The sequence below is a fragment of the Panthera onca genome, chromosome E1, assembly GCF_046562875.1.
Source record: "Panthera onca isolate mPanOnc1 chromosome E1, mPanOnc1 haplotype 2, whole genome shotgun sequence".
Classification (NCBI taxonomy): domain Eukaryota; kingdom Metazoa; phylum Chordata; class Mammalia; order Carnivora; family Felidae; genus Panthera; species Panthera onca.
Window position 1 is genome coordinate 35526731 of NC_138352.1, and position 22204 is coordinate 35548934.

At 38.4% G+C, this 22204-nt stretch overlaps 1 protein-coding gene across 1 annotated transcript in view; it reads right to left on the reverse strand.

The window, feature by feature from the left end:
- Positions 1-5224: 5224 nt before the first annotated feature.
- Positions 5225-22204, reverse strand: part of NLK (nemo like kinase) — a 164013-nt gene continuing 147033 nt past the window's right edge. Inside the window, exons 8-11 of the mRNA XM_060646753.3 lie at positions 16994-17080; positions 10117-10315; positions 9104-9197; positions 5225-7044 (exon numbers count right to left, since the gene is read on the reverse strand). Of these exons, the coding sequence (XP_060502736.1) occupies positions 6990-7044; positions 9104-9197; positions 10117-10315; positions 16994-17080 (435 nt within the window). The 3' untranslated portion in view covers positions 5225-6989. The remainder of the gene's footprint in view (positions 7045-9103; positions 9198-10116; positions 10316-16993; positions 17081-22204) is intronic.

Sequence of the window (22204 nt, forward strand, 5' to 3'; positions counted from 1 at the left end):
AGCAATGGCTCCAGTGCCCTTTGGTTTTGGTCCTTAAAGATTTCCCTCTTTCTGTAAGCTTAGCTACTTACTGTTATATTTCATTAAGAATTCCTAGGTGTTTAATAGTGTTTTTTAGAATGTGAAATCATCTATATTGCTGAAAATATTTTTGCTGTAAAAAGACCTGTGAACACAACTGGCTGTAAAACTCAACATCATCTGATTCTTGACAGTAAGCCAAGAGCACGGATATTAAAGATGTGGTCATTCTATTGGTCTTTATTTGCCATATGTATGATGTATATGAAGACATGTTAATTTTTTTAAAATTTAGTTTTGAGAGAGAGAGCAAGAGCAGGAGAGGGGCAGAGAGACGAGAGAGAGAATCTCAAATAGGCTCTGCACTGTCCACTCTGCTCAGGCAGCATGAACCGTGAGATCATGACCTGAGCTGAAATCAAGAGTTGGCTTAACCGACTGAGCCACGCAGGTGCCCCAAAGCATATTAATTTTTAAGGTCCCTGATGGTAAAATGACCGAGGAAGTCTTGAATGATATAAGTTTTGGCAAACAGGACGAAATGAAAAAAAAAAAAGGCACGCAAATGAGCAGATAGGGCCACATCTGAACCTGTTGAGAGTTTGTACAACTAAATGCCTCTTGATTTTCTTAGGGTGTTTGGTAAGCTGGAAAAAAACGGTTAGTTTTTTTTTTTTTTTTAACATGGTTTGAATACTTGTCTTTTAAGAAAATGTGTAATAAAATTAAAATTAAAAAATGATTTAAAAAACAAGTACTACTACATATATGAGCGATGGCTTACCTGGGGGGAAATTGGGTTAGTTGGTTCTACCTTGAATTATTTGTCCTCATAGAAAAACAATGCCATGACAAAGGACAGAAACACAGATAAGGGGCAATTAATTCAAGTTATTTACTGTTCACCTTCATAATAAAAAAGTGGCTCAAATTAAAAGCTTTAGCTCTGTGTGTTCATGTGGAACAATCTTCCACATAGATTACATGAAGAAGGCAAGGTGCAGGACGGTATGCAGACTATCCTATCCTTCCTATAAAAACATATAAACTTTATTATGCAGAATATTTCTGGAATGACCCACAGAAGCTGGAAAGGGTGGTTTGACTCTAAGGAGAGTGATTTCCTTTTCACGATCCTTTTGTAGGTTGTACACTCTGAATGTAATACTAACACACAAAACCAATATAGTTTTTAAAAAATTTTTTTAACGTTTATTTTTTGAGAGAGAGAGACACAGCATTAGCAGGGGAGAGGCAAAGAGAGAGGGAGTCACAGATTCCAAAGTGGGCTCCAGGCTCCAAGCTGTCAGCACAGAGCCCGACGTGGGGCTCGAACTCACAAACCATGAGATCATGACCTGAGCTGAAGTCGGATGCTTAACCGACTGAGCCACCCAGGTGCCCCAACCAACATAGTTTTATAAAAGGAATCCATAATATTGTCTTTACAAGGTTTTTCTTCTCAAGGATATGCATTCTCAAAGACTCTAAAGTAAAGCTGTTCATTCTTAAAAACCATGATATGGTTGCTGCAATTAAGAACCGGATGAAGGTAAGTTGGCTGTGAAGATGATGAGCTCTGAAAATTAGTGTTATTAAAAAGTTAAACCCATCTTTCTTTAGAGATTTTTAAAAAAATTTTTTTAACTTTATTTTTGAGAGAAAGAGAGCGTGAGTGGGGGAGGGGCAGAGAGAGGGAGACACAGAACTAGAAGCAGGCTCCAGGCTCTGAGCTGTGAGCACAGAGCCCGATGTGGGGCTCGAACTCACGAGCGGTGAGATCATGACCTGAGGTGAGGTGGGGCGCTTAACTGACTGAGCCACCCAGGTACCCCTAGAGATCTTTAAAAAAAAAAAAAAATTTATTTTGAGAGAAAGTGCATGTGGGCATGAGTGGGGGAGGGACAGAGAGAGAGAGAGAGAGAGAGAGAGAGAGAATCCCAAGCAGGGCCTATGCTCAGCACAGACCATGAGCTCATGACCATGAGATTATGACCTGAGGTGAAATCAAGAATTGGAAGCTTAACCCACTGAGCCACCCAGGTGCCCCTCTTTATAGAGATCTTTGATTATTCCCTGAGACATGAGGAGACGGACTACTGTATCAGAGACTCTGAAGTCAGCTACATAACATAAATGTTGACTTCTTAGCAAGAAGGTCTACTTGTTAAAAGTTCTACCACCAGCAACCTGAAGACATTGGAATTTACCACTTCTTTCCAAGATTCCGGGCATTGTTCATTCACTGAAAAAGTCACTTAAAAAGTGTAGGGGAAATAATTATACACTAACAAGCTGGACAACCTAGAAAAAATGGATAAATTCCTAGAAACATACAATTTTCCAGGATTGTATCATGAACAAATAGAAAATCTGAAGAGACTGATTAGTCATGAGGAGGATGAACAGTAATGAAAAATCTCCCAACAAACAAAAGTCCAGGACCAGATAGCTTCACTGGAGTTTTCTACCACACACTCAAAGAAAATGTATACCAATCTTTCTCAAACTCTTCCAAAAAACTGAAGAGGAGGGAAAGCTTCTAAATACATTTTAGGAGGCCACCAATATCCTTGATGAACACAGATGCAAAAATCCTCAATGAAATATTAGCAATCCAAGTCCAACAATACATTAAAAGGATCATATACCATGACCAAGTGGGGTTTATTCCAGGGATGCAAGGATAGTTCAACAATCAATGTGATACCCACAATAATAAAAGAAAAATTGTATGATCATCTCAATAGATGCAGAAAAACCACCTGACAAAATTCAACATCCATTTATAATAAAAGCTCTCAACGAAGTATAGAGGGAATGTAGCTCATAAAGAAGGGTCATATGTGTGAATCTTATAGCTAACATCATACTCAGTGGTTAAAAGCTAAAAGGTTTTCCTCTAAGATCAGGAACAAGACAAGGATGCATATTCTTACCACTTTTATTCACCATAGTACTAGAAGTCCTAGCCATGGCAATCAGATAAGAAAAAGAAATGGAAGGCATCCAAATTAGAAAGGAAGGAAGAAATAAAATTGTTACTATTTGCAAATGACATGTATGTATGTATATATGTATGTATGTGTATGTATATGTATGTATAATATATATATCCCTAAAAAATCCACCAAAAATCTATTAGCACTAATAACTTAATTCAGGACAGCTAGGATGCAAAACAATACAGATATCTGTGGCATTTTTATACACCAATAACAAGACACCAGAAAGAGAAAGGAAAAACAATACTATTTACAATTGCATCAAAAAGAATAAATTACCAAGGAATAAATTTAACCAAGGAAGTGAAAGACTTATATAATGAAAACTAGAAGATGCTGAAGACAGAAATTGAAGAGGACACAGATGGAAAGGTATTCTGTGCTCATGGATTGGAAGAATTAATACTGTTAAAATGTCCCTAAAACCCAAAGCTATCTACAGATTCAATGGAATATCTATCAAAATTCCAATGGTATACTTCACAGAACTAAAACAAATAATTCTAAAATTTGTATGGAACCACAAAAGATCCTGAATACCCAAAGCAATCTTGAGAAATAACAATAAAGCTGGAGGTATCAGGCTCCTTGATTTAAAACTATACTACAAAGTTACTGTAATCAAAACAGTATGGTAATGGTACAAAAACAGACATACAGATCAATGGAACATAATTGAGAGCCCAGAAATAAACCCACACATACATAGACAATTGGTCTATGATGAAGGGGCCAAGAACATACAATAGAGAAAGGATAGTCTCTTCAATAAATGGTGTTGGGAAAATTCGACAGCCACATGCAAGAGGATGAAACTAGACTATCTTACACCATACACAAAAATTAGTTCAAAATGGATTAAAGTCTTGAATAGAAGACCTGAAACCATAAAATTCCAAGAAGAAAACAGGCAGTAAACTTCTTGGCATTGGTTTTAGTGGCATCTTTGTGGATCAGACTCCAAAGACAAGGAAAACTAAAGCCAAAATAAACTAAAAAGCTTCTGCACAGCAATGGAAACCATTATCAAAATAAAAAGGCAACCTACTGAATGGAAGATATTTGCAAGCCATGTATGTGATAAAGGGTTATTATCTGTGATATAAAAGGAACTCATACCACTCAACAGAAAAACAAACAATGCAATTAAAAAATTGGCAGAGGATAAGAATAAAACATTTTTCCAAAGAACACATACAGGTGGCCAACAGGCACATGAAAAGATGCCTGTTTGAGAGACAGACAGAGAGAGAGAGAGAGAGAGAGAGAGAGAGAGAGAGATCCCATGACCCTGGGATCATGTCAATATATTCTAATATTTATCTCTGAAGAATTAGTTTTAAACTGTTACGGGTGCAACTCATAATCCCGTCTTGTAAGTGATAAAAACTAGTTTTCTTATTTAAGCACTATTCTATTAACAAGCCTTCCTTCTAGGTAATTCTTACACTCAGTAGGTATTCAAAAGTTTATTAGATGAACAAACAAATATGTGTGTGTGTATTAGTAGTTGGAACAGTCAACTCCTTCCATGTCAGGAAAAAAATCCATTCATTTTGCTAAATCAAGAAAAGACAGGGGTAAATCTATGTCATCTACAAACTCAACAGTCATGTTGCCTTATCTGCCACAGGGAAGGTATTCTGAAGTCAGGCAGTCTGGTGTCAGGTCGTAATTACCCACCACCTGGCTAGGACTTCTTCCTTAGCTGGAATTACGTTTGGGCTGCTGGGGTGGGGGTGGGGGGTTGGGGGAGGGCAGGAGGCAGAAAGGAAGAGGAGGGTGAGGTCAAGTCCTCAGCAGTCTGCTTCATCTAGAGCAGTCCACTTTTATTTATTTAATGTATTGGACTCTCACGTATTGAAATCTGATCTCACATTGAAAATGGGGTTCTTTGTGCAACAAAACAAAACAAAAAAACAAAGGAGAGAAAACCACTGGGTTAGACTCTAAGGTCTGGAAAAGACTTTCAAATGATATGTATTTGACTCACAATGTCTTTAATATTAGTTAATTAAGTTTTTGATATGTTCTTGGCAATGTAAGGTTTCTGGGAAGATTTTTAAAAACCACAACTAATTTCCTCAAAGATCAAAACAGAACTATAAATAGCCAATGTCTTAAAACTACAAAATCAGGATAAAAGCTGTAGTGAAGAGAAAACAAAGGAAAGGAATCGAAATAAAAAAGATGACACATCTTTTTCAAATGTCACATTTAATGTTTTCACCACTGTACTTCAAATCTACATTGTACAAAGTGACCAGTAAGTGTGCCACGGTAATTGACCAACCTCTGAGATTGTACCTTTCACACCAGTGTCTTCTTGGGCTCTTTTGATACTAAACACGTTTCTCATTCAAGTGAATTGAAATGCTTCAGTTGGGTTGATTCTCAGGAGCCTCATAAAAAAAAAACAAAGATATTGCACCATCTTTGTTTAGTAATTCAATGTTTGTTTCTTTCACAGCAAATAATTACTTCATTGAAGTTAAAACTTCCAAACATAACTTATTAATAGTCTTCAAATTCAGCTCAGATCACTCAAGATGAAAATACTCTGCTAAATACAGATAACTTACAATAACTTTAACAGTTAATTGTCCATAACACACACCAAGGTTTTTTCCTAGACCAATTTTAAGACGATCCATTAGTATTCCTTGTACAGGTGAAAAACGATCTTCAATTTTCTTGTCTTTTTATTTTTAATATAAAAGTTGGAAGGGACATTCAAGTTTCAAGTCTCCACATTGAACTTAAAAAAAAAAAAATAGTCATCATCAGCATGTGGAGGTAAACAAGCCAAGTTGTATAACTCCAGGAGGTAGAGGCCTTCAATTTGTATTCATATATACATATGCACAGAAGAATTCAGTGTTCCAACAGAAAAAAGAATTTGTCAAAAAGTAATAAGTTATTTACTACTGTGACATTTCAAGACTCCCACAGCTTTGCCTAAGGACACAAACACATTTGACATAATTCCCTATGTGCCTTTTTTTGTGGCTTTAAAATTTTTAAAAATTTGTTTTTGTCTTTATTTATTTTTTTTTAACTGTCCAGTGCAGGAAAAGTCTCACAAAATTTCACAGACCTAAAATGTGCAAGCTAGTTCTCTCTCTATACAGCGATGTTGGGATTCTTTTGAAATTAGCCCAGAAATGAATTATTTACACACATGAAAGATGCATGCTTGGGGGTTCTTTTATGTAAGAAAGAGCAGAAAAACTTCTAATAAAAATAGATTAAATATATATATATATATTTATACTGGGTAAGGAAAACAGAAGTTTAGTCTCTCCTAGTCACAAACTCATTCTCTCTACCCACAACATTGGATTTTAGACAGCACACATCACCGTCACGGCTCTAATGAGAAGCTAATTATAGGGCTTGATCATTAGGTGGCATGCCCCACCCCCCACCCCTCCCCCAGGTGCAGCCACGATCAGCTCATGTGGCTCCATGATTGGTCGCAGGCAAGGTTTCTAGATTCTTTCATTTTAGAAAACCCCAAATTTTCAGGAATGGCTCAAATATCAAAATGGACGACTGTCCTTTGTGTGTGTGTGTGTGTGTGTGTGTGTGTGTGTGTGTGTGTGAACAATCTCACTTCATTTAAAAAAAGAAAAACAAAACAAAACAAAAACACAAAACCCCAAAATCCCAAATTTGGTTCAATTCTCTTTTGTTCTGAGGTGAGCCATAACAGCTGCACTAAATTCATAAAACATGTGCAACTCTGGGTAAAATATTTTTCTTCTAAAAGCACAACCACTTTACAAGATTAAAAGTCTAGTAACATTTCTAAATATTATTCATATCATACAAGTAGTGGTTGTTAATTTAAAACTTCATTAGTAAAATTACAGTACAAGCATGATTAACCTCCAGAATTGCAAATCCCAGACTCCAGTGGAAAGCTACATTACATCTTCAGTAGTACATTATCTTCCACCGTCACTCCCACACCAGAGGAGATGGGGGCATCTCGGACGGCTGGGCAACAGTGGAACTGGAAGAAAATGGAGACACGGTGAAACCAGCTGTGACACCACAAAGGGCAAGAGGGTGAGTCAGTGCTGCGCGTTTCCCTCCCTGCCTTTAAAAAAATCGTAAAGTCCGTTTCTGGATTTTTGTTTAACTTCTCACTGTTCATTCAAGAATCTGCATCTATAAGTGAGGCAACTGTGATGGGCCTGAAAACGATAGGTCACTGACTCGTGGGCCGCAGAGCAAACCCTCTCACCTTTCCTCTTCTGGAAGGGAAGAGGCTACCCGCCTCACTGGCTACTGTGACAAATGTATGAGATAATGTATGCAAAGTGGTTTCACTGCGCCTAGTTCATAATATGAAGCAAGTGGTAGGTACTGTAAATAATAATGTCTATAATCAACCAGGAAAATAACCTTAAAGGATGCAGAATTATCTACTTAAAAGTAGCCTCTCAAAATACAGTGACACTAAGTGGGGATCTATTTTGAATGAGCCTTTAAGCACTCTTTTATCAAGTATTAATTCAGTAGTAATGGATAATCACTTAGCATTTGTTATCCACAGATGGGTTTTTTTCAGTTATTTGACATATCTGTCTAATTTGGCTAACTGGATTATAAACTTGTGGGTGTGTGTAAGCACTGTGCTTCCTGGGGCCCGGGATAATGAATAACTGGCACCTGGAAGGTACTGAAACATGTGATTGGCTGGGTCACTGACTCTTAGGGGGAAATAATAAAACAAAGTAATTTTAAACCACAGAGAAAAGTAAAAAGCAGCCTAATTCTTTCTCTCCATAGACAAATACATGGAAGAATGAAAGTCACCCTGATTTAAAAAATTTTAAATGAAAATTCTTGACTTTGATTCAACAAATTCAATCAAGTTCAACACCATGTCAAGGCCAGTTAAAACAAAGCACAAGGAAGTGGGAGGAAGGAGGGGCAGAAAGGCAGGTGGGGTAGAAAGAAGAAGAGTGTGGCTTCTCAGATCCACATCTGTCTTTCTCTGCCCTGCTTTGTGACACCGGAGCCAGACCCTGCTCACATTACCCTTTGACGCCTGGCTTGTGCTGGGAGGGCGCTGCAAGGCCACAGCATCAGGGGCTCTCCTTCCTGGTTCTGGTGGGGGTTTTTTTGTTTTTTGTTTTTTTTGACACGGAAGGCTCAGTTTTGTTCTACCCAAACTTTCCGGCCAAGTTTCTCTGCAACCCAACAGGCCTCTCTGATGGACTAGTTCTGCCCACTCCTTTTGCAAAGTTTTCTCACCACCCTCACGCTGTGTGTGTTCCTATGGCAGCCATATCCTCTCCAAAGAAGTCCAAATCTTATTAGCCTTGGGTGGAGGGGCCTCCTCCAAATTCTTAATTTCTTCCTTGTTCACTCTTCCCTCAGTCTAGAGGGAGTACCTGCTTTTTGCATCTGCTACTTTGGGAAACTCCAGGATCTTCTTATGCACCATCTTTTCCTAGGTAATGCTTCTCGCTATTAAATCTTCCCTGTTCCCATTACTGGGTGTGGTTTCTTTCTCCTGACTGGACCTTAACTGATGCAAGGAGTGAGGGGAAAAGAGATGGAGAAGGAAAGGACACACAGACAGACAAAGAGAATGAGGCTTGTTGGATTCTGAAGTGGCTATAAAGTTCTTTAAACAAAACTCTACACAGGACACACCGGCACTATACCTATAAAGTAATCTTGCTTGCAGTTATTATTGAGGTGTTGGGGACGGTGGCAGGAACCAAGATGACCACGTCTAACTTGAGGGCAGCGGCCACCACACTGCCACTGCAGGAGGATCCCTAGCTACCCGTGCGCGTGATCAGGCAGTACAGTGGTCATCTGGGAACAAAACTGCTAAAGCGCCACCCAATGCAACCACTGTGAATTGGTGTCCGTGTAAAAATGAATGCTGTCATTTTTTAATTTGCTTTTGACTAAAGCCAAACCTCGTAAAAGAAAACCTTCTTTTTATCTATATTATCCAATCTAAATAAAAACAGAAATATGTTGAACAACCAAATCACAACGGCACCCTTTTAATAACAAGAAAGTAAGAATTACATACACATAGTTACCTAATAAAGCTCTTAAAAGCAGCAGACTGCGGGTTGATGCAGAGAGGCACTCTGTTTCCTTTCTGCTGTTCCAAAATGAACTGGTGAATAATTTCTGTGGAGAAAGCAAACATCATACAATCCATGCCGACCTGCAGGCCTGGGAGCAGTGGACTCTCAGCTAACTGGCCAGCATCTAAACAGCATATCCTACTGGTTTCATTAGATCAAACACACATATCACGTATCGGACAGAATCCAATGGGACTGTCTCGAAACCAAAATGACAGTGGCTGCTAAACACAGGCAACCCCCCTCTCTGCCAAGTGGCATTATATGGGCTGGAAACCCCATCAGTGGGAGGAGTAAAATGGTCTGTAAATTTGAGAGTGATGCCACTTGGGTTGGCATTATGAGTGAATCTTCTCAATTGCTGGTAATTATTGCCTTTTTGAAAATCACTTAAAAAAAACCCTCAATTGGTGTTTAGGTACATAGTTTTGGGCTGTTTACTTTGAGGACCACTCCTTTCTAGAATGTCCTAAAATGTCTAAAATCATTCAGAATTTTGGATGTCATTAACCTCCAGCGTGGACCACCCCAATAAGAGATCGTGTCAGGGAACTTTAGGAGTAGACTATCAGAAATTCCCCTCTCTTGTGATCATTCAAGGAATGATTCCCTCAGTAGATGTTTATCCTTTTCAAAGTCTGCATGTTTTATAAAAAAGTCCAGTATGTTTCAGTCAATGAAACCACACTGAGTGAATCCATATTAACTACTTTGAGTCACACTCACTAGGTAAGTCATCTTGGGAAGCTCCTCTGCCTGACCTTCCACTCGTACTATTAAATCGGTGTTTTCACACCACACAGAGCCTTCTTGGCATATACGCCCTGGCCAAGCAGCTATACGTGAGGTTGTAAAATAAACACATGGAGGAACTTTGGTCGCCATCCAGACTCAGCTTTTCATGGCTACATAATGAAAGACGTTATTATCCTACCTGGCCGAGGGCCAAGAAAGATACTCACCTTTAACCTGTCGAACAGAACTGAGGTTCTTCTCAAAAGTGTCATCAAATTTGGGATTGGTGACGGGCTCAAAGTCACTGGTATAAACTCTTCCAGTAGAGGTGGAAAAGCAACATTTACACATACACGTGTGATATCGTAGTCGCCCTTCATCTAAGTAGGGGTGGGCTAAGGCATCCTTAGCGGATATTCTTTTGGACTGAAATCAAATTTAGAGACCAGCACATCAACGCTACAGATAAACATGACTGTCCACACAGGATCTTTCGTAAGACACAGTAACTGCTTTTCACAGCCCATCCTTAATTTACGGCACATCTTGTGTAAAAAGGGGTGACTGAATTTAGAGGCGGGTAGTGTAGTGTTAGAGGGAGTATGTCACTTAGGACAACCGACCACCACGCACCACCATAAAGCACTTAGAAGTGACTCTGCTAAGATCCTGAAGAGTTCCCACCTTGAAATGGATATATGCATGGCCAAACATGGCAAATACCATGACATTTAAATATGCAATGCTTTGGAGGGGTCAGTTTACATTTTAAATAACAGTTACATTTCTAAATACGTTTCAGCATTTGGTAGAGGTGTGATCATGGTGGCAATTTTACAAAGCTGCTTGAAACTTTTATCCTCTCTGAATACCAACTGAGGGCCAAAGCCTATGTGGAAGCTGCTGGCGTCAGGCAGCAGATAACGGTCCGAATGCCACGTTTTGACGGCTGGCTCTGTCTGTATATCAGTGGCCTGTGGTTTTCTAGCACCTCAGACCAGAATGCTTAATATAGTAGTTTCAGGTTTATACAAACCATAAATTTGTTTCTCTATTAAAAAAAAAAAAAAATCACTCCTCCTTTCAGCTTAGTAGACACGCAAGTACATTTTCAAGTATTTAAGGATGGACTCAGTACAGAGTAGAACAAAAATGGACAGTGTGCCCTGCTTCCAATATAATCAAGCACTTCACACAACACAATTAAAAATGAAGAAAGCCATTTTGCACTCAAATGAACCAAGACTAACTGGATCATTCCTTGCTGGTTCTGGTCCCCCAAATAACAAAACGTTAAGTATTTCCCATAAACCTGGATTTCCTAAAAACACTTTTATCACTGATTTTTTGCTATGCTGATGTTAAAAGGCATGCCGTGACTTTTCAGGATATGAGAATCACAAAAGAAAGCTGTTTACCCACCACGAACAGACAAATGTAAACCTGACAACCTTAGTTTTATTCCTTTCACTACTTGTCTTATGTTGTATTTGGTGATCCAGCCCTTCTGAAGCCTGACTTGCTGGTACATCTTAGCAAGTAAGCTTTTTCTTTTTTCCTAAATGGGTCCACTTATTCCTGGAGGTTCCACTGGGATAAAGGTCTATTGTCAGAACCAAAAGAAACAAGCTTGCTGAGAGTTCACTTTGCCCAGGACTGGGCCTCTTGGAGTCCTCAGTGTCTCTGCCTGGTCTCATGTGCGGACTGAGCTCCCTGGCTTTTGCACACTACAGCTGGTTCTTGGGCAAGTCTATTTCCTTTCCTTTTCTCCTTCCTTCCTTCCTTCCTTCCTTCCTTCCTTCCTAATGTTTATTTATTTTGGGGAGACAGAGTGGGGGAGAAGCAGAGAGAGAGGGAGACACGGAATCCGAAGTGGGCTCCAGGCTCCAGGCCGTCAGCACAGAGCCCGATGTGGGGCTTGAACCCACGAAGCGTGCGATCATGACCTGAGCTGAAGTCAGATGCTCAACCGACTGAGCCACCCAGGCGCCCCTACATCTATTTCTTTTTCTGATTGCGCGTGGCCAATTGTGAACACATTGGTGGCAACAGTGATTGAATCTGGGTTTTAATTTTATCATCTGACCATTAAGTCATTTCTGTCAGGTGGCAGATGTCAGAAATTGGGTCCCTGTCAGCTGCCACCAGCAGCTGGAATCTGGTTTTCCTGTATTTTTTTTTAGTCTGCGGATTCTGCTATTTCCTACAACTTCAGAATGCAGGGTCAGAAAGATTTTGGTGTCATCCCAACTACTGATAGCATGCTCTATGTTTGTATGTTCTGTGTGCACCAACATGGCATCCTCTAAAGTGTCTTACCTAAGAGAGTCTTTGAACAAAAAGTAAATCAAATTCCTAGCATGTAATGATCAACTTTTGTTTTTCTAAACAAATTAATGTCTCTTTAGAACTTCTGAAACACGGCTAAAGAAAGAAGACTCATTATGTAAAGGGTATGAACACTGAAAAGAAAAACTGCCCTACTCAATTGAGAAAGAGATCACAAAATGACTCAGATTTTCAATATGTTCTTTGGAAGGACCTAATGGTACTTAACCATGTCCTGTATATTCTTAATTACATACCATACATATGTTGTTTAACTGACCAACATTTGTAATAGATGTGGATGCTTGTTGCTACCCTAAATTTTGTTGCTTTATCAAAGCTGCCTCTTTTAGTTTTGAAGAGATGATAAGATTTTTCTTTTTTTTTTTAATATTAAAATATTTTTTAATGTTTTATTTATTTTTGGAGGGGGGGGGAGAGAGAGAGAGAGAGAGAGAGAGAGAGGGAGAGAGAATGAGTGGGGGAGGGGCAGAGAGAGAGAGAGGGAGACACAGAATCTGAAACAGGCTCCAGGCTCTGAGTACAGAGCCCGACGTGGGGCTTGAACTCGTGAACAGGGAGATCATGACCTGAGCCGAAGTCGGATGCTTAACTGACTTTAAGCATCTGACTGATTGAACCACCCAGGCACCCCAGTAAGATTTTCCATTTTACAAACATAAAATATTTCTAAGTGAACATATTGATGTACTTTGTATACTTCTGAGGGGAGTTAATGTATCATGTTAGGAGATCTCTTAAAAAGCAAATGCGGCAAACTCCTATTCCAGCTGGGTTTTAGAAACAATATCAACATATTAAAAACCTATACAAAGAAATGGAAAGATTTCTAAAACATTATTCTTCTTTATGCATTAAGTATGTTAACTCTTTGAAATGTTTTCTTGTAGAGTTGTAACTCAAAGATTAAATAAAGCTTTAACTATGAATTAAAAGAATACTTTTTAAGTTACTAGGTTATATAGTAAGAAGCAAAATATTTCTCTTAAATAACTTAAAAGTTTTAATATTTGGTGTGTAATTGTGGAAGATAAAGAAATTTGTGATATTCCTATTCAAGCTGATTCTGGACAAATCAGTCTGAGTAATAGTTATAACATTTTTAAAACATCTCTGTTTCTTCCTGATTTTACTGCCATGTACAAATAATGCTACCACAATAGTCTACAAGTTTTGGGTTTGTTTTCTCACAAAAAGCCTAATCATTTTGAATTTGATTTTTTTCTACTGATAAACTAATATCACTTTGTCTGAGATTACAGAATAGCAAAATTATGTATTCAACTACATTAGATGAATGATAACAGGTAAAATGTTTATCTCCCTCTCTGTGCCCCTTCCCCGCTCATGCTCTGTCTCTCTCTGTCTCCCAAAAATGAATAAACGTTAAAAAAATTTTTTTTAAATAATAAAAAATAAAAAAAAGAAATTGGTTTTTAGAATGCTACAAATCATAAGGACTTAATGTGTCATTAAATTTTAATCTGACTCTTAGTTAACATTAAGACCTTAGTAATAATTAATTTGAGTTAATAACCAGTCCTTGGATACCTAGACAACATAATTTTAATATACAAAGGCTCTTCATTAATACATTATAGAGGAACAAGCAATGGATAGTTAAAAAAGATGTGCAAATACCTTTAGGTTGAAGTACATACGTATTTTTTTAAAGCGTATAAAAGAATATTTGATAGGAGATGTTTGCAAGATAATAGATGTGTGTTTGTCGAGAGAAAAAAGTGACTAATTTTGTCTAAATTCCTAACAATTATTGCTGTGCTTTAAAAATACTGTTTGTAGGGCCGCCTGGGCAGCACAGTCGGTTGAGCGTCTGACTTCAGCTCAGGCCATGGTCTCACAATTCGTGGTTTTGAGCCCCATATTGGGCTCTGTGCTGACAGTTCAGAGCCTGGAATCTGCTTTGGATGCTGTTTCTCCCTCTCCCTGCCCATCCCCTACTCACTTTCTGTGTCTCTCTCTCAAAAATAAACAAACACTAAAAAGTTAAAAAGAATATTATTTATAACTATTTATTGCATTTAGATAAATTAAGGTCTCTGGAGGTTTGTTTAATGCCTTCACTATTTGAGTTAATAGTTAATCACATCTTTATAAACTGATTATTACACCCCATCCTTTCTAATTCTGTTGATACTATAATAATAAAAGAACCAGAGGCCTTTAACCTCATTCACTAGTGGTTTCTGCTTTCTCCTTATATTTGCATAAAGGCTTGTACTACAAGCTGAAGAATTAAGTTTTCCATGAGAAACATCACAAGAACCTCAGTAAAGGACTGTTACCAGGTACTCCTGACTACTGAATTCAGGATATAAACTCATGGATGTAGCTGATATCATCACCACAGATAGCCACCGCCTAGACTAAACCATGTAACTGAGCCAGGATTTCCAGGAATGTTTCAGTCCAGGAGCAGACGTGTGGCAAAAGACAGCTTAACTGAAGATCAACAAAGTAATTAATTAATTATCTCAGACTAACTGGACTAAATAAACTGATTTAATTATGGTTAATGTTCTATTTTTAATGGATATTTTTTAAAAACCTCATTTCTTTTTTTTTTTTTTTTTAAGGAGTGCGACTGGGGTAGGGTCAGAGAGAGAGGGAGACACAGAATCTGAAGCAGGCTCCAGGTTCCGAGCTGTCAACACAGAGTCCGGTGCAGGGCTTGAACCCATGAACCACGGGATCGTGACCTGAGCTGAAGTCAGATGCTCAAACGACTCAGCCACCCAGGCGCCCCTAAAAGCATCATTTCTTCTTATTGTATTGCTAACCCTCAACTTAACAGGCTAAAATCAGAACAAAACACTCTTTAAAAATGGTATCTATTTCCAACTGAACCCTCAGAACTGGAAACAGAAGAATCCTTAATATCTGTCATAAACTAATAAAGCATCAGGCCAATTTAAAAATAATTCTGTAAAAACATAACAACTTATATTGGTTGGCCTTGTTCTATCAGGCAATGATAAAAGTGGGTAAATATTATGCAGAGTGACTTAATGGAATTCTTTTTTTTAAAGTTTATTTATTTTGAGAGGGAGGGAGGGAGGGAGGGAGAGAGGGAGAGAGAGAGAGAGAGAGAGAGAGAGAGAGAGAGAGAGGGAATCACTGTGCTCTCAGTGCAGAGACTGATGCAGGGCTTGATCTCTCAAACTGAGATCATGACCTGAGCCAAGATCAAGAGTTGGACACTTAACTGACTGAACCACGCTGGTGCCCCTGGAATTCTTTCTTTTTAAATGACCATGTACTTATTTACACAGGTCCATTAAGAATCTATCCTCTTTTTAACCCGATAAATCTTACCTCCTTCTTATAGATAAATCTAATGTGTAACTTATGAGCACACTAAAAGTTTTATTTTAATTAGGTGTGACAACCCGACTCTTAAGGAAAAAGGACTACATTTCACATGTAGAACTATCTAAAAGGCCTCCCAGGAAAACATGCTGGGTATCCACTTGACGGCTTGGAAAATTCTAGCCTTAGGGTTGTAAAGATTATGAGCTCCTGGCAGGTCAGGATCATTAATAAACATGGGATCTCTGAGAAAGAGGACACCTTACAGCTATAAGTACTGTAAGTAAAACCTGGTACTGGTGAATTACATGGTTCTTGGTTCCTGTTCTAAATAGAATAAAGAGAGTAACTTATTTCTGACACATGAAAGTAAAATTTAAGCTCAGGGCCTTTATAAAACACCTCAGAGGCAGACAGAAATGACCTCTGAAGCCTGAAGTTCATGTGGTTCTAGTTTTGTTAACCACAAAAGATACATAAAAAAATACATAAAAGGTCTTTATGGATTAATCAACATCACCTGTTGCATACATAGTTTAGCTATGTAGATAAACTTGCCAAATAAAACAAAAAAATCAAACTAATGACACTAAATCACTACCTCACTGAGCAAGTTATGTGGTTCAAAGTGTCCTACATGGTGGGAACTTGTCCACAAGGAGGGAGTGTGGGAACGAGAAGCATCACTTTGTTTTTCTTCCCTTATCACGAAGCACCTCACATGCCAAAGTTAACAAACAAATGGAAACCAAAAAATAAACACCAGATGAACAAAAAAGTCACTCTTTATGCTGAGAAGTAGCTGTCTTCTTATTATGAACAGGCCAATGTAAACTTAATAAATGGCAGTTTTGTGTTTTCTTCCCTCTTTTAAATACTGTATTCGGTGTCACTGTATTCAGTGACTTTCTTGTACTCTTGGCAAGTAAGATGTTCTTTTCTAAATGCTTTCATTTTTGAGTATTCTTTGGCAATAGTTTTTGGCACAGACATGAATAATAAATATTCTTTGGATAAATAAATAAATGAAGACCTGAACTTTGTCTCTGAAGAGTCGAGTCTGGAAATGGCATTTGATAAAGCCACCATCTCAACAACCAAAAGAGTAAGCAGTTCCTTCTGGGCAGAGTTTTTCAAATCAAGTTAAAATTCTTCTCTCCTGATTTACCTTGATGTCAAACTCCTTTTTCAAATACGGAGAAAATTAGGATGGTAACAGGTCCCTGTCTCTCTTCACCCAGATGTTTATGTATTAATAATCCAACTTCTCTGTGATGAGTGAGCGTGATGATACACATGAGACCGGGGATTGAAGTTTCTCTTTGAAAAGTCATTCTTTACATTGCTCATCCATTTACAGTCAGGATGTTTTTCTTAGAACATTTTTAATTCATTAAAAAATATATAAATATAAACACTACTTACTGGATCAAAGACCAACATCCTGCAAAGGAGATGAACAGCTTCATGTGTAGCCTGGCTAGACAGGGTATAAAGTACAGGAAGAGATGGCTGTAAAAAAAAAATAAAGAGTTGAAATATGTGAGTCTCTGTATGCGTAGATATGGAATACAGCCAACTTATTAAGAGGTTAGTACCAAGCTCAAGAGATGTGTGCACACAAGTCTACATTCAAAGGGAACGGGTATTCCCCTCACTAAGCAGTCTTCAGAACCAACAACTGTCACTGACTTCCAGTAGCATATTTTACATTGCATGATTACCCATTGTAGGTCAGAACACAAAGGAGCCTACGAAAACTGAAAGCTAACTCTGTGCATATGGTGCTCCTGCCAGCCTTACTGTAAATACTCTGCAAAGTAGGGAAGACTAAACATGCCTAGAAGTGGGAGACAACAAATAGGTAAAACCTTAGACACATGCAAAGTTAAGCATGTAAACTGTACAAAGGAAGCATGTAAACCAGGTCTTACATGTCTGCCTACTTCCAACAAAGCCACGTAGGAAAATCCAATAAGAACAGCAGCAAGACATCTTAGAATCATCAGGAGATAATTATTCACCTCACAGAAGTTTTCTGCAGGATCAAGGACTAACAGAGAGAAGATAAGATGAGGGTTCTAATTTACTAACTAATTAGATAAATCAACATGTCTGAATCCCAGGATCCTTAAGCGCAGAATGAGGTTGGACAAATGATGTGAAGCTGACTTTAGCTCTAAAGTTGTATGAAACCCGATAGGATTACAACAGATAAAAAGCATTATGTGAGTAGAACCCATTTATCACCGGCACTCAAATATTTGTAGATCAACTTATTATTCTTTGTTGCATTTACATGTTTGCAGATAGAGAAGTATTTCTCGTTAAAAACATGTAAGTCTGTGGTAGCCCTGAAATCAGTTGTATTAGTCAAGATAAGGGGTGGAGTGTGGAGAGTGTGTTTAATTTACAACTTAATTTACATATTTTCCCTAGGAATTTTTTCATTGTGTAAAAGTAAATAATTTGATAATTTTTGAAAGATTCTGATTCCTCGACTGCAAATAGCTGGTATTTTTCAGTGGCTTATGCAGGTTGGCAGCCGAATTCCAGCCAATTCTCACTGACCAAAATATCTCACCATAAGAAATTCTCTCCTTGCCACTTTTTTTTTTTTAAATTTTTAAGATTTTGTTTTTAAGTAATCTCTACACGCAGAGTGGGGCTCGAACCTACAACCCCGAGATCAAGAGCTGCATGCCCCACTGCCGGAGCCAGCCAGGCAGCCCTCCTAGAGAATCCAGCCCTCATCCTATTTTTGAGCTGGAGGTATGTTCCAGCTTAGGGAATGAAATACGGGAATGAGTAGTAGAACAGGTGGGTTCTAATTCTGCCTTCACTAGGAGTCAGGTAAGTCACTAGGACCTTGGCTTTCTCATCTATTAAACTGGACCAGCACAGACCAGCCTACCAACCCAAAGCATTGCTAATCATCTACCATCCACCAAATGCCAGGCCCTGGGCTAAGTGCTGGGGCAACAGAGATAAGCATCAGGTCTCAGACGGGCAAGAAAAACATATGAACAAACAGTTCCACAGGCCACTGAACGGAGAACAAATTACAAGGCAAAATTTGTTAAGACTTGAGAACAACTGGATACAAGATGAGGAGCTTGTGAAAATCAAATGAGTGGATGTGAAGGCGACCTGGAAATTTACACCTGCCCCCATCTAGTTTTTCTTTACAGAATTACACCCAACAAAAACACTAAAAATAAAGCTAAATTTCACTTCAGCCTGGAACAGTCATATTAATATGTCTCCTCCTTTTCTGTGTTCAAATGCATGTTAAGAAGGGGTACAGAGATAAAGAAGTCAGTTCAGTTATGCCAACACCTCTCCACAAAGACAACCACTGATAATTTAGTTCCTAGCACTGGCTCCGCAGGAAAGACGCAATACTAGACATACTGAATGTCTAACTCCATTTTCTTCCCCTCTAATTCACCGGCCATTGTGGTTGAAACCAGCTGGGCCAAGGGTAACAGAACTAGACAAGAAGTTTATATTTCTCCTCAAGTGCCACAGAACCTATCTGAATAAAAGAAAAAACAGAATGCTTAGAAATATGCCCTAAATATTTCATTTGGGAAAAAGGTTTTGCTAATTCCCCCAACATTCACACACATTACTCTTTCCCCTTTAAAACATACCAGTCCATTTTCTGTTTGTTCTGCAAGTTTATAAGCCACTTAGCAATGCAGGAGTGAGTGGGTGCCAGTGCTGAATCGCGGGGACAAGAAGGGTTGTAAAGAGTGCTCTATTAATGACTATGATTAATTGTCAGTGAAATGAAGCAAGAATGAGCTTCTGGACCTGGGTAAGGGGCCCTAAATGATGTATGTCGCAGTCATCATAAGCCAAGTGCAGAGTGCTGATCCCCACAATAGAGTTGGCTAGGCTGGCTCAGCTGTGTGAGTCCTGTCCTGCAAGTTTTTAGCTGGCAGCAAAGAAGCTGTGACCATCAGTCAGCAACGTTAATTAAGTGTGTACAACGGGCAGTGCACTATACAGTAAGCACTCTGGGCTTATAGAAAAGAAATCCCGACTTGAAAAAGAAGTTTGAATTGAATGAACTTCTAACATGATCTATTAAATGTAAGATATGGGTACCTGTCAGCAGACAGGCCTATTTTCACTTTTGTGAAAATATTACATGTATTACTGACACAATTAGTTGGGAACAATCTGAGGAAAAAGGAAATTCTAAACCTTGTAAGAGATGAACAGAAGGACTAAAGACTGATAACAGACTTTTCAATCCTACCAGTAGGTCAGTGCCTTAAGTATCAACTTTAAAAAATGCTTGGGTCATGGCAGCTAAGACTGCATTCATCCAAGATTTTGAGTTGGAGAGGAGAAAACAATAACTAAAAAATACTGAACAGTGTTTTTGTCTGCCCAGCAGACAAAACAGCATTCCTTGACCTTTGGGGAACCACTCCCTTTTCACTCATGAATCAGATGGCTGAGCTTGACTTCAATCTCTCAACTCAAAGGATGGGCACCTGACCCAGGTCTGGTCATTCAAATGATATATTTGCCTGAACGCCACGACAGGCTCTGGGATAGATACATGTTCTAAAATAGGGATGGGACAGGCAACAGACTGGCTAATCCAACCATACCCCCCCAGTCCTCTTCTCCTTTACCTACCTTTATTAGAGGAGATAGAAAATACTTTTTTTTTTTTTTTTTTTTTTTTATAGCTTGTCTGGCATCTGGGAAGTTACATATTACATAGTTCCAGACAATGACATGTAAGCAGAAATTCACTAGGCAGGCTTCTGGGAAAATTTCCTTTCCTGATAAAGGGGACACATACTACTAGTGTTCCCTCTTTCCTCCATTTTCTTGTTTTCAATGTGAATAGGATTTCTGGACAAGCTACAGCCATTTTGTGACCAAGATAAGCAAGAGGGTGTGAAATTGATGTTCTAAAGATGGAAGAGCAGCAAGAAAGAAAAAAACTAGGTCCTTGATGACATAAGCGAGCTGCCAGACCAGCTCCAGACTGCTTACCTTTGGACCTCTTGATATGAGGAAAAAAATGAACCCCTATTTCTTTAAACCACTGTAAGCAAGATTTTCTATTGCTTATAATCAAACATATTCATAAGTGAATCAGTGACCTTCCAAATATTTTTTTTTAGATCTAACCGGGAAAGCTCTTTCCTGAAGGATTGATATGTTAGTAGAATATACACCTGGACTGCTGGTTCCATTTTTATAAACACACAGGGGAAAACAAAACAGAGAAGGGTCAGATTCCTGGCTTGGAACATCACTTGACTACTTGAATCAGCAAGGCCTGAAGTCAGTTGTAGCTCAACAACTTCATATAAAAAGTTGCAGGAGTCAGTAAGTTTCCTTTTCCCCTTAAGCCAGTTGTAACTGAGTTTCACTGAAAAGAGTGATTGATACGCTGTATGGAAATAGGTATGTTAATCAACCACACAAGTAAATTAATTTGAGACAGTAATCTGTGACTCTAAGAAAACAGCCAATCTGATTCTCCTTTTGTATAGGAATGGTTATATTTTTTAAAAAGTCCCAACAAACAACAGTAAATATTGCTGTTTGTACAAATATGTGTAAATAAAAGCATAGAAAAATATGTCTGGGAAGATGTCCTCAAATTAATCCAGGGGTAACTGGGATAGTGTAGGGGTAGCTAGGGATGACGAATTCTCCGTAAAATTTGTATTTTACATGTACTCATATATCATTTGCATAAACAAAATTTAAAAAGTCTGCTGTGAAGGTATATGTGCCAGGCAGTGTATACTGGCTAAGAACAGGTTTTAGAATTAGAGAAACCTACTTTTGACACCTGGCTTATGACCTTAAGCACATTGTTCGACCTCTGTAACCCTCCGTCTCCTATTTATAAAAAGGAACGATGAATATGGTACATTACAGTGCCGTGAGGATTTAATGAACTAATGTACAAGAAGTGGTTCAGGCAATGACGTGTGTGTGCATGTGTGTGTGTGTGTGTGTGTGTGTGTGTGTGTGTGTATAAAATTATATGTAAGTATTGTTAGCAATGATTATTGTTAGCAATGATTATTGTTAGTAAAGAATGGTTAGCTCCATCTAACTTTGAGTAGCTCCTTAAATGGGAATTACCTGAAAAAGGCTAGGTTTTTCTTTTTGTAATTCAAACTCAAAAACTTGTATCGAAATGTTAGCATCCCTCCCGAGTTTAAATGTGGTTCATCTAACTTCTACATGAAGTGATCAGAATAAGTACAGTGAGGTATAGCTTTTGCCCTGTTAAGACGTCCAAGAGCCTAAGCAGCTTCACTGAGAATTATGAGTCCTGTCTAAAAGTTAGAGGTTTTTACTGTGTGCATGCACTTTCATCAGAATGAGAATAAAGCTCATTCTGCCTCGATCATACATAAACTTAAAAAAGAAATTCTTCTGAAATTATCTATAGGTTTTTGTAAAAAAAACTGCTATCATGGTAATACATAAAAAGCACTGAACCTTATCTAATCCCTTTTCTGCATCAATTGAGATAATCATGATTTTTCTCACTTAAAATGTCAAAAAATATATTAATAGATTTTCTGTAGGTGAACCATCTTTGCACTCCTGGGACAAACTCCACTTGATCATAATATG